We start from the raw sequence: 12,332 nt of genomic DNA, 5'->3' as shown, positions 1-12,332 counted from the left end.
TCGTCTCGCCTTGCTCGTCATTGTGTATCCTTCTCTGGAGAACCTCGTGCTCTATCACCTCTAGGTCATAGTATAGATCACCTGAGCCTTCTACTGCGATGCAGATTCATCCACGTCTGTTCTTATCCTTCATTAAATGTAGTCCTTCTTTTTAGACTTGACCGTCTGAGCGGATTAGACCACTCCTCACACGCGTCATTCATGTGGCGTTGTAGCAGGCGTCTCGATTCAGACGAACTCACCTTTTTAGAGTAGGATTCGGTGTTCCTATCCCATTATCTTATTATGTATACATCCCTTAGGATGTTGAAACGTGGACATCGGTTATTTTCCCCTCACATTTTTCTCCTTTTCTTTGCAACTTTCCAAGGGAATGTTGGGAAGAAAACTTCGTATCCGTCCCTTCTTTGTCGCCATGTCCGAGATTTCCGCCACGTCTGCACTTTTAGTGCGCTTTTACCTGATGGACTTGAGGCGCCGGTTGGTTATCCATTGGTTTCTTATAAAATCTTTTGGGAGAAGAGAATGATGCCTTTATTATCTGTTTTCAGAGTTCAGAACTTTTTCATTCTTTCTCTCCTTTGTCTCTTATTGTTTGTACTTAACTTCTTGTCTCCTATAAAGAAGTTTATTATGTCCGGGAGAAACTCTCCATCTCGACATTCAAGACGGTATGGTCCCCTTTCTTTGTTTTTCCTTTTGTTTTTTCCGGTGGTTTACACCGTTATATTTGTTTGGATCAATGGTTCTTGCCATTGTTTTATTCTTTTTTGGGTTCTGTGATCATCATGATTACTTTAATCGATGATTTTATCCATTGTTCTTCACTGTGAAGTTTCTGATAATCACCGTTATTATTTCCATCTTTTTTATTGTTTACGCCGGTTTTTCACCAGTGTAAATTCTGATTTGTCTTTGATTTGTTTTTCTTAGTGCTGATAAGAGACCGATGAGGACTCCGAGCACTATTCGTTCCTCCGGTATGTCTGATGCCGATTTCTTAGCCTTAATGAAGACTAAACATCATCTTCAAAGGTTTCAAGTCAGTTTTTCCACTCCGGAGGGTCAGGCCGACGTTTTTCGAAGAAACTCTTGTTGGACAACTCATGTGGTCCAAACGAGATCATCGTATGAGCAGGCCAACTTGATGATGGGCTCCGCCTTCCTCTATACTGTCCATTGGATTCTTTCCAGTACGAGGTACTTACTATGGTCGATCCTCAGCGAGCCATATTTCAGCTTAATGGTAATTTCTATAGGATCATGCGAGAATGCTCTCGGCGAAGCCAAAGCAAATTTACTAAGCACGATTTGAACGAGTTCACCACCGATCTAAAGGATTTATATTCGTCTGCGTCCTTTGTGGAGAATTATTGGTGCCAACAGTCCAATACCTTTGAAGGCTTTGGAGTCGGGATTTCTAGATCTCGAAAACCTATCTGAGGTTCTGCACTTACATCCGATTTGGATCCTCCCAACCCCACCCAATATAAACTTCTCAAGACTCATGATCCTAAGTGGCACGTAGCTCCTCTTCGCATCGTGGGGCCTTATATTTTTGGTTGGCATGAACTTGGTAATGTCCTTCCCGGGATCCCTGAGATGCATGGTCATCTGCGGTCTTATAATCCATGAGAGCTTAGATGGGTTCCACATCGTAGGCGTCTTCACCATCTCTTCGAGTTACTGAGGATGCTAAGGTAGGAAATATTGTCATACTGTTTTGACGTATATATACCTTGCCCCTGTTTGATGCCTTAGCATTCGATATTATGTTTTATTTGGCAGAGAAGAAGGGTTGTTGATGGTTCTGGGCCATCTAATGCTCCTGCGGTTGTGGAAGAGCATGCCATGGAGGTAGATATTGGTGCATTATTTGGTGATAATGAGGTGGTAGACCTTGGTGATGCATTCTTTGATGATCTTGACTAAGCTTTGTTGAATGATCCTGTCGATCCCGATGGAGCAAATATTGTCGGATGTGAGCCTTCCCCAGGCGAGTAATCTTACTGACAAGGGTGTTGTTTGCGATATGAGTTCTCGGGTTGGTGGTGTTAATGTTAGTGGTATTCTTCCTATGGTTCCGAGTGTTGGTGCTCCTGGTATACCAAGTACTTTTGCTGGTGGGTTTCCTCCTGCTTCGACGGTTCCGTCTAGTTCGTCTTCCACTGTGTATTTGTTCAGTGGTGGATCCGAGGCGATGTGAACGTGTAGTGAGCTTATGTAGCCGTGAAGACCGTGTGCAGTTTATTTAGATAATTACATAATCAGTTATATACAAATGTAATACCTAGTCAAACAAGAGATAACGCATTGTATTATCTCCTAGGTTTAGTAAACTCGACAAACTCTATAAATAGGAGTTTAATGTAAATGTAAATCACTCAATCATCTTAAGAATTTAGCAGTAATTTAATTCACCCTACGGGGTTTCTCCGTGGACGTAGGCGTTAGTGCCGAACCACGTATATCGGTTTGTCTCTCAGTTTATCTTTTACTTTGTGTTATGATTTTGATATGTAGTTTAATTTATCGTAATCACTGATTTCCATAATAATATTCATCTTAGTTTTGATCTACATATCAAAATCTAAGATGGTATCAGAGCAGAAATTGCTCTCGATCCAATCGCTTCCGCAATCTATTTTCATTGTGTCTGATTTTTTTCATTCTTAGCTAATTTAAGTTTTTCTTCTATCGATTTTAGCTTTAAAGATCATCACCAATTCAACCTTAGTGGTTTGTCTTCATTTCCCGCAAGGAAATTTATCAATATTTTTTGTTATGTCTATTTTACCTTTAACAGCTCATAAAGGTTTAATCATCCGTTGAATTAGTGATCAAAAGAATATTCTCATGGAATTCCTTTGATCAAAGAGTACTATTTAGTTTTTGACTTTGCATCAAAGTACTATAATAACTATTTCACTTTATATCTTAAAATATCGGGTCATCACTGACTGTCATCTAATTTTGTTGCAACAGTTCGAATGTTCCTGGATATACCATTATTGGATCTCAAAATTATATCACTGCACCTTCATGTTCGTCAACGGTGCTCATCATCTCTGTTACTGAACAACAACAGCGTGACCAATTTTTCTTGTTTGGTTAAATGATCTTGTTGCTCCTGGTCTAAACGTATCAATCTGTCTTTAGACCTTACAAATATATCTCCTCCTAGAGAGGTCAATCTTTCAAAATATGCTTACGTTTTTCACGTTTGCATTCTCCCGTAATTAATTTATCATAGTTACTGGTTTTTTTTTTTTTTTTTTTTTTTTTTTTTTTTTTTTTTTTCCGGTAATCTTTGTGGTCGATTGATTTTGTCTCAAATCTCAATTTTTTCCCTGAGAATCTTCAATCAATTTTTGGTAATCAAGTTATTTTTCAAAAAAAAAAAAAAAATTCCGTTATTTTTGGATATATCAATATATCGATCCATTATTTCAGCGTTTTCCTATGACGTCGTCGGAATCGCTATATGTCGTCTTTTTGTTTTGTGGATATCAAACACCAGAGGTTTTCATTTTTATTCTTCTGGTCTTGGCATCCATCACTATAAACTCATATTCTCTAACCACTTGTCTGTACTCCTGATCACGCAATCCAGGAAGCAAAACTTGATGTTACTGATCATTTCTGATCAATGATTTTTTTAATCATTTTTCTTATATACCTAATGAAATGGTATTCATGTTCTCTGTTAACAGTTAAAGCAATCTTTCTATGCTTCTGCCATTATGGTTTGTTTTTTGTGTGCATTTTCAGTTTTGGAGCACATATTCCAAACTTCACTCGAAGTTGTTTTGTTTCACCAAAGTCAAAAACATTCGGAATACAAATCCAATTCTGAATATATTCTTTGATATCCAAATATATATATTCTTTTCTATCCGAAACCTTTTTATTCCCGAAATATATTTCCCAACACCCGGGAAGTTAATTCAATCCAAACATGTTATCGTTTGCTTTCCAAACCTGTTGAGGAAAATAATTTCAATATCTTTTACAGTTTCAGATTTGATCAATCAAATCCATTTCTTACGTTTATGTCATCTGCATTGTCTATGTCACGTCATCTGGACAATGCTAAATGGTGGAGTTAAAAGCTTCTGTTAAGATCAAAATTCATTCACCAGTGGGGTACTGTTGCATCTCAAGTAACTACTCCATAGATGTTCCAGTTATAGAGTGAGGAATCCATACGATGAAGACTATGTTTCGGTGTTACCATTCGAGCATTCCGGTGTTGCTGTTCAAGAGAGTTTCTAGGAATCACTCAATATTAGATCGTATGAAGTGCATTTTTGTTCAGTTCAAGTTGTACACTTCAATTCCCTCCGTGTCCAACTTGAGGGGGGGTGTTGGAATATTTAGTCAATCTACATGATATATCAAGGTGATAACGTGTAGTGAGCTTATGTAGCCGTGAAGACCGTGTGCAGTTTATTTAGATAATTACGTAATCAGTTATTTACAAATGTAATACCTAGTCAAACAAGAGATAACGCATTGTATTATCTCCTAGGTTTAGTAAACTCGACAAACTCTATTAATAGGAGTTTAATGTAAATGTAAATCACTCAATCATCTTAAGAATTGAGCAGTAATTTAATTCACCCTACGAGGTTTCTCCGTAGATGTAGGCGTTAGTGTCGAACCACGTATATCGGTTTGTCTCTCAGTTTATCTTTTACTTTGTGTTATGATTTTGATATGTAGTTTAATTTATCGTAATCACTGATTTCCATAATGATATTCATCTTAGTTTTGATCTACATATCAAAATCTAAGATAGACCTTGGTGATGCATTCTTTGATGATCTTGACTAAGCTTTGTTGAATGATCCTGTCGATCCCGATGGCGCAAATATTGTCGGATGTGAGCCTTCCCCAGGCGAGTAATCTTACTGACAAGGGTGTTGTTTGCGATATGAGTTCTCGGGTTGGTGGTGTTAATGTTAGTGGTATTCTTCCTATGGTTCCGAGTGTTGGTGCTCCTAGTATACCAAGTACTTTTGCTGGTGGGTTTCCTCCTGCTTCGACGGTTCCGTCTAGTTCGTCTTCCACTGTGTATTTGTTCAGTGGTGGATCCGAGGCGATGAAGATACTATGCTCGGATCAATATGCTCGGCTGAGCGAGGATGAGCAAGCTCGTATCTTAACTTCTTTTCCCAAGGCCGCTCAGCAGCATCTTGTGCATGCGGTATGTATTGAACGCCTAACCTTGGTTTATTAGGTTTGAGTTTCTAATTGCCCCAGTTTTGACTGGTTTTGTTAGTCTGATTCTCTAGAGAAACAATTTGATAACCGGCATGCTATCTGAGACTCGTGTTGCTAGGAAGCGAGCCAGGGCTGCTGAGCAAGAGGTCCAGAAACTTCGTTCCGTTGTTGAGATGGCTAAGCAGAGAGTATTTTCCTTTCGTCGGTATAAGAAAGAGTTGGAAGGTATTTATTTCCTCCTTCGTCTAGATTTTTCGTCTCCATGATAGGTTTTAGATTTCTGAATTAGTCCCTCTATTGGTATACACCGTCAAATAATTGGAGGAGAGGCTAGATAATATTGGTCGTAAGCATGGCATAAAACTTGCAAATCTAAAGCTCGATGTGAGTTTTCGTCAATGCAAGATTGATGCCTTGGAGAAAGATCAAGTTAAACTGCAGACCGATGTGGATGCTCACAGGGATCGCATTGCAGAACTTTGTGTGGTGTTGGATAAATCTAAGCGAGTAGTTGTTACTCGCTCGGATGAGATCAAGATGCTCCGAGCTCAAAAGGATTGGCTCATTGAGTGGCAGTCCGATCACATGCCCATGCTATCACATGCTAAGGATGATAGGGAAGCATTGAGACAACTTAAGCGAGAGTTTATCGCGCTTGAAATGGAACGTGATAGACATATGCTATCGTGACCGACCGGTGATACGGCCGTAACTCCTGCGGAAGTGCAAATTAGTGCCTTAGATACTGAGAAGATCCATTTAGAACAGAACTTAGTTGTTTTTTTAACTGAGCATGAAGGTTGCTAGTTAGCAATTATTTTTATGCACTCCTTTATTGATGTGCTTCTTACAAACTGGCTATCTCAATTTGTCTTGCAGAGGCTCGTAAGCACAATGCAGAGTTGGAGAAGGAGAGAGGGGCGCGTTTGAGCCTTGATGATGAGCTCAATGAATTGGTGAACCAACATGAGGATGAGCTAGCGGATGAACGTGCTGACAAGAATGAAAAGTTGAGCAATCTTCACGTGGAGTACAAGTCTATGATTACAAAGGCTTGTAGAGCCTCCGTCCTTTGTGTGCATCAACAAGTCGTTGTTGCTGCTAGCGTTGCGATCCCACCACCGCATGCTGAGTACGAGCCTGAGAAAGTTGCTCCTGATACTGCTGAGGGCGAGGATCAGATGGAAATTGATCAAGGTGTTCCTGGTGATAGACAGACTTGAATTTGTCTGCTCTTCTTGTTCGTGTAAGTGTTGTTTCCTTTTAAGGACTTCCGACTTTCTGCTTTTAGCATTTGGGCCTCGTGTTGTATCCGAGGTTGTATGTAGTAGACATCGTTTAGTATTTTCTCGTGTTCCTTGTGAGATAAAAATACTTGTTTATTTTTTGTAAAGTCCTCAAATGTGAGAGGCGTTATTTTTCTATTTATACTTTGATAGGTCCTCGTCTGTGGGAGGCGCTTTGACAGTTTCTGCTAACTTATCTAGCAGTACATATGGTGACTTCTTGCTTCTTTATATATGTCGTGTAATGGTCCCAAATTGTTGGTCTTAAGGGACTTTGGTGTATATTTTTGGTCCAACCATGGGTGACGAAGCCAAGGAGTGAGCAGTTCCTTAATTGGATAGGTCATCTCTTACGGTGTTGGATTTTGAATATAACAAATTTCCCTTCTCATGTAATGCCTTATTAGGATTTTTAATAGTTTCCAGTTTAGGTTACACTTGCCCCTTGGTTGAGTGACCATATATTTGAGTCACTTTCTTTTTAACCATGTTTTGAAGGGAGATATCTCGGTCAAGTGATTCTTGCCTCAGTCGAAGTTAAGTACCTTGATTCTAGACATCTCTTGTTATGGAAGGACATCATCCGATTTCATGATCGTGATGGATTTACCTTAGGTCTTGTGTCCGTCTTAGGTATCTTAGGTATTTTACCCGTATCATTCGTTGTAGAATGGAAGATGTGGCTAGCACCGTGCCATAGTCTTGATGGGCTTTTGTTATAATGCAAGCATGATGTGATTATTCTGTATGCAAATATAAAACAGGAAATAAAAAAATAAAGGAAAAGGATAAAGAAAAAAAAAGAAAAAATAAACAAAAATCAAGGAAATTGGAAGAATGTGCACAAAAGGGGGAGTTTTATTAATCTCAAAAGAGGGTTTATAAACCCTTAGTACATCTGAGGAAGGTTTCATGACCTTTTACAAGTAGGGATTAAGCCTCATTCTCGTAATTTAACCTTCTAAGCGCCAGCCTGCATGGGCATGATACTGCTCTGGGTACTTAATTCGTTATGGGCGCATTATTGTTTTTCCCTTGGATTTGGGCAGCCTGTGTGCTCCATCATCTGCCTTGGTGATGATCACGTGGACTTCTTGTCGAGTCGGGATAGGTTTCTCCGGCTCGTGGTGGCATAGAAGCGTCTTGTGCCAAGTTTCGTCGCCTGAGTCAAGTTGTCTCCACTGGGCATACTTGTCGTATCCTCGGGTATATTTCTCATGATAGTTATTATTTCTCTGAGATGCCAAATCTTGGTTCTCCTCGGGATCAGCTGGCTTCGAGGTTTCCGGATCCGAGGTGAGATTCTTTCCTCGTGTTTCGGCCTTGGCCGTTGGGATTAGCGTTTCGGCTATTGTGATCACTTCTGTATCAAAAGTAAGGGTGAGTGGGGTCATTTTTTCCCATATTATGCTGCATTGATGATTGCGTCTACTGGCTTCATGTTTTTCTAAGTTCATGCTGATCGTATCAGCGATTGTCTTGTTAGCGCCCTTTTGAATGTTACCTTCACCACTTGCTACGGAGGTGGTTGGGATATGATGATATGTATCGTTTCTTAAGAGACTTTTAGAGACATCGTGGTCTTGGTTGTGTCCGAGGGTTGCATTTTCATCCCATTTTGCAAAAATCCTGTACGACAATTTGCTGCCATGTGCTAGTTTGAAGGGGTCCGACAATGTCGGATCCTCTCTTGGTTAATGGCCAAGGGGCCTGGCTTCATTATTTACTCCAAGTCTTCATCTTCGTAGGGCCAAAGATGCTTTTGTTTCTTGGCTTTGCTAATCAAGGTATTATAACCCGAGTATTTATCCATTAGGGATAGCAGTTCACATGCAGGTGTTGCATCTGTGTGCCAGTTAATATTAAGGAGTGGAAGACTTTTTTTTGGACATGTCTTTACAAATTCGCAGGTGTCAATATTGACTCGTACACCTCCATTTTCCTTTGGTATTTTGGCCATGTCAGATACCCACATCGGATGCGGCATTTTTCGAGCGACTCGTAGTGCTTGTGCACGGTATGATCCTTCGTGGATCGCCTGATGGTGCGTCGATATCGTCTGGTGTGTCTTCTGCCTCCTAGGCTTGCACTCTGGAGCAATTCACAATTTGATCTTGGCACATCTCTGAATTGCTTCTGATCGTGTCCTTCATACGCCATGCTTGTGTTTTATTTTCTTTCTTTAAAGCAATGGGGGTATCAACCTTTGGGTGGAGGTTGGATTCACGCTCTCCTTCATCGGAAAGGGTCTGTGATTGCTATAATGACCATGTAGGCGACCCTGAGGTTATGGTGTTGCACGAGGCTGGAGCATCTTCCGAGCGCTTTGGCTCATTAGTTATTGCTATGTAGTCATGAATTTCAGCCAAGTTGTTGGCATTTCTGGCCCTCCTTGCCTGCGCCTTTGGAGAGTTCACTTTGTTTTCGCCGTTCTGAACGTCCATCTTGTAGCAATATTTTGCCTCACCAGAGTCTCCGACGATTTCTGCAACTCCGTTAGGTGTAGGGAACCTTAGCCTCTGATGGTAAGTCGAGGAAACTCCATTGATCCTGTGGACCCAGGATCGCCCGACGATAGCTGTGCAGGGTGAAATCACGTCCACTACACAGAAACTGGTTAAGGTGAGGATCTTTCCTACCTGAATTTCCAATATCACCTCACCCCTTGGGCGGGTCGATGAGACATTGAAGCCAAATATGTTATAGGTGGAGGATATTAGGCAGACGTCTCTAAGTCCCATCTGTTTGAATGTTTCATAGAATAACATTTCGACATAGCTTCCTCCATCGATTAGGATCTTAGGCAGTGCCCATGGCAATGCCTGAGGTCTTTCTCCCTCTCCTTTGTGTTCGGGAAGTGCGATGGCCATCGTGACCACTAGTGGGTCGTTGTGGTTCCCACCTCCGTCAGGTGCCTCTGAGGCTGAAAAGCTGATATGAAATTTCATTCACTCCTCAATAGGAGCTCTCTTGCTATACTGAAGACTTCATCACCGTCAAAGTTTCGTTTATGGATTTGTCCTGTAATATTTCCTTCAAAGGTGGGAGCAATGATAGCTGAGTGCGATATCATATTGCATCCTAAATACCAATGTTTTTAAAATCGTCCGCTTTACGATTCAGAGCGTCCGATTCGCGTCAAAAAAATAAATAAAAAACGATTCAAAACATGTGTGTAAAGCGTTTTTCTCTTGAAGCGCATGATATGTAATTTGAACAGTAGATTCGCTTCAATTTGCGATCTACGGTTTTGATTTCTTTCCATTTTTTATTAATAAAACTCAAATCTAAAGGCTTTAAAATGATCGACTGGTAACCCCAATACAGTTCACTCCTCTCGAACTCGTCCTCCATTCCAAAACTCAGTTTCTAGGGTTCCAAAAAAAATCCATTCTCTAGTAGCAAGATCGAAGAAATCCCCCAAAATAACCCATCAAAGATGCAAGTTAGTGGAGTTACTTCAGTGGTTTACAATAAAATCAGAGAATTGAATCTTTGGAAACTGAAATCGTGTAAGTCAGGTAATGGAAGTGGAATTATTACAAAATTTCAATTTATTTGTATTGCTTAGTTTAACGGTGATTGAAATCACAGCATGTATTTAGTGATCTAATGATCTGTTGTTTGAAATTGTGAAATCTTAGTTGTTCTGTAGTTTTTTCTTCAAAATTGGGTTCTTAACAAAGTGGTTTTCATGGGAATTGATTTTTGGAATGACAAACTAAGTAGGAAATACGTTTTTCAATTTCTTCCAAGCGAACAGAATCTGTTTTCCAATTTTGGTTGTGCTCTTTGGATTTTTTTCCTTTTAAATGCAGGTTCATCTCTGAGCCGTGCACCTTGACAATTTTAAATACTTGGATATTAATTATGATTCGTGTCTGTTGTAGGGCCAAGAAACCTTAGTACCATGAAGCTTGCGCAAGGTAAAGGGAACAATAATGGAAAAGAAGCAAGACTTGTGGAGGAAAATGAGGTAGAAGAAGTTGAAGAGGATGAAATAGAGGAAGAGACTAATGTAGAAGAAATGAGTGAAACTGTAATATACAAGCAAAAAGTGACAATGAATGGCTTTCTGATGATGGTTTTGATATGGGAGATCACTAACTTTATCATGACATGAGATGAGAACATATTTTGCTGGGTAGTTATCTACATATAAGTAGATAAACTGATATAGGCTTATAGTTATCGGCAGATATATTTTGCATATATTTTGGTTAAGGCTTCATATTTTGCATATATTTTGGCACAAGAAGCATACTTTTTGGGATTTGGGGGGATAATTAGACACTTTAACCATATTTTGTATAGTGAAACACGGATTCTGTATCACTTTGAGTCTGTGACACTTGAACATTGATGAATGAAAACGTATATTTATGGATGTTATTTGTTCTTATGCGTGTATTTATATGTGTAATTTTTTTCTCAATTCATATAAAAAATGGACTATGAAACTACGATTCACGATTCAATATACGATTCGATTCATGAAAATGAAAAAACGATTCGCGTTGCAATTCACGATTTAAAAACCTTGCTAAATATTGTGCCTCACGAGGAATCTCCACACGATGTATGGGTACCCCAGTGGCAGGTTAGATCGCTGGTTAGGCGATGTACTTCTGGAGTTTGCCTTCGTCGATTAGATCCTGTACCATCTTTTTCAAGTCTCTGCACGAGTCTGTCGTGTGACTATGGAATTGATGGAACTCGCAGAAGTCAGTTCTATTTTTGGCCCTCTCGGGCTGCTGACCTTTGTTCCATGGGAAAGTGATTTTGTATTGTCCGTCGATCTTCTTGAGGATCTCGGATATGGGGGTGTTTAGTTTCGTGTAGACTGGGTCTACAAATTTTCTTTTCTTTTGTTGGGATTGGTCTCGGCCTTTCCATCCTCCACTCCGATGTTTATCGAACTGGGTAGACCCATTGTTGGGTTGCCCTGCTCCTTGGGCTGGCACCTGGGGGTTCTGTGGTTTTACCATATTTTCTCCCTACCGGTTCCTTTTACCAGTTTATCATGGGTACCGTCTTGAAGTTCTTCAAGAGACACATAGTCCTCCTGGATCTCTCTCAACTTTCCCAGACTCTTTGGCATGGTTTCATACATACGGACGAATATAGGGTCTGTCTTTCTCAAACTATTTTTGAATCCTAAGATCGCGTAGGCCTCTGGACTTTTCCGATTTCGGTGCATAGTTTTCTCCAACGTGTTACCAGAGAGCGGAGTGACTCATTTGGTCCTCGGGCCAACTGGAACAGTGCGTCAACTTCTGGCTTGACTCTGCTATTGTGAATATATGTTTCTAAGAACAGCTCGGATAGGTGAGCGAATGATTTAACTGATCCTTTTGGTAAATTATTGAACCACATCAGGGCCTCATCTCTCAGACTATCTGGGAAAAACTTACACAACACCACATTGTATCGATCCCACTGGGTTAGTGTCATGCGATAAGTTCTAAGATGTTCAATTGCGTCCCCGATTCCACTGAATGGGGTTGTGAGCTTCGGGAGGGAACATTTCCGTGGAAATGGTTGTGTTAATAGGTTCTCGGAAAAAAGGGATTGTCCTTCCTCCTGCATTACCTCTGCCAACTTCTTGCTTTCTTTCTTTCCTGTGGATTCTCTACACATAGCCTCTAAGTGGCAGAGTCGGGCCTGTAACTGATCGTCTATGTGCCTTATTTCCGCCTTCTTCTTCCTTCCCTATGCTCTCTCGGGTGGGAAAGATATTTCTCTATGGCGATGCGTGGATCGCCGTGAGTCCTCATACGATTGTTCGGTGTACGAAACAATATTAGAACGAGTTGACTT

General features: G+C 40.4%; 1 protein-coding gene across 1 annotated transcript; it reads left to right on the top strand.

Moving 5' to 3' along the window:
* Nucleotides 1-9,856: 9,856 nt before the first annotated feature.
* Nucleotides 9,857-10,911, top strand: LOC113353238. The gene is made up of 2 exons (XM_026596909.1): nucleotides 9,857-10,033; nucleotides 10,403-10,911. The coding sequence occupies exons 1-2, from the start codon at nucleotides 9,952-9,954 to the stop codon at nucleotides 10,633-10,635; spliced, it is 315 nt and encodes a 104-aa protein (XP_026452694.1). The 5' UTR covers nucleotides 9,857-9,951; the 3' UTR covers nucleotides 10,636-10,911.
* Nucleotides 10,912-12,332: the final 1,421 nt, after the last annotated feature.

Source organism: Papaver somniferum, chromosome 2 (genome assembly GCF_003573695.1).
Source record: "Papaver somniferum cultivar HN1 chromosome 2, ASM357369v1, whole genome shotgun sequence".
NCBI classification, from domain to species: domain Eukaryota; kingdom Viridiplantae; phylum Streptophyta; class Magnoliopsida; order Ranunculales; family Papaveraceae; genus Papaver; species Papaver somniferum.
The sequence above is the reverse complement of the archived record's forward strand: the minus strand, read 5'-3'. Positions and strand labels throughout refer to the sequence as shown.

Excerpts from the sequence above, each read along its gene's own strand:
- LOC113353238 (XM_026596909.1), top strand. The coding sequence starts at position 9,952 with ATGCAAGTTAGTGGAGTTACTTCAGTGGTTTACAATAAAATCAGAGAA. Across the intron at positions 10,034-10,402 it reads ACTGAAATCGTGTAAGTCAG|GGCCAAGAAACCTTAGTACC; the intron begins GTAATGGAAGTG and ends TGTCTGTTGTAG.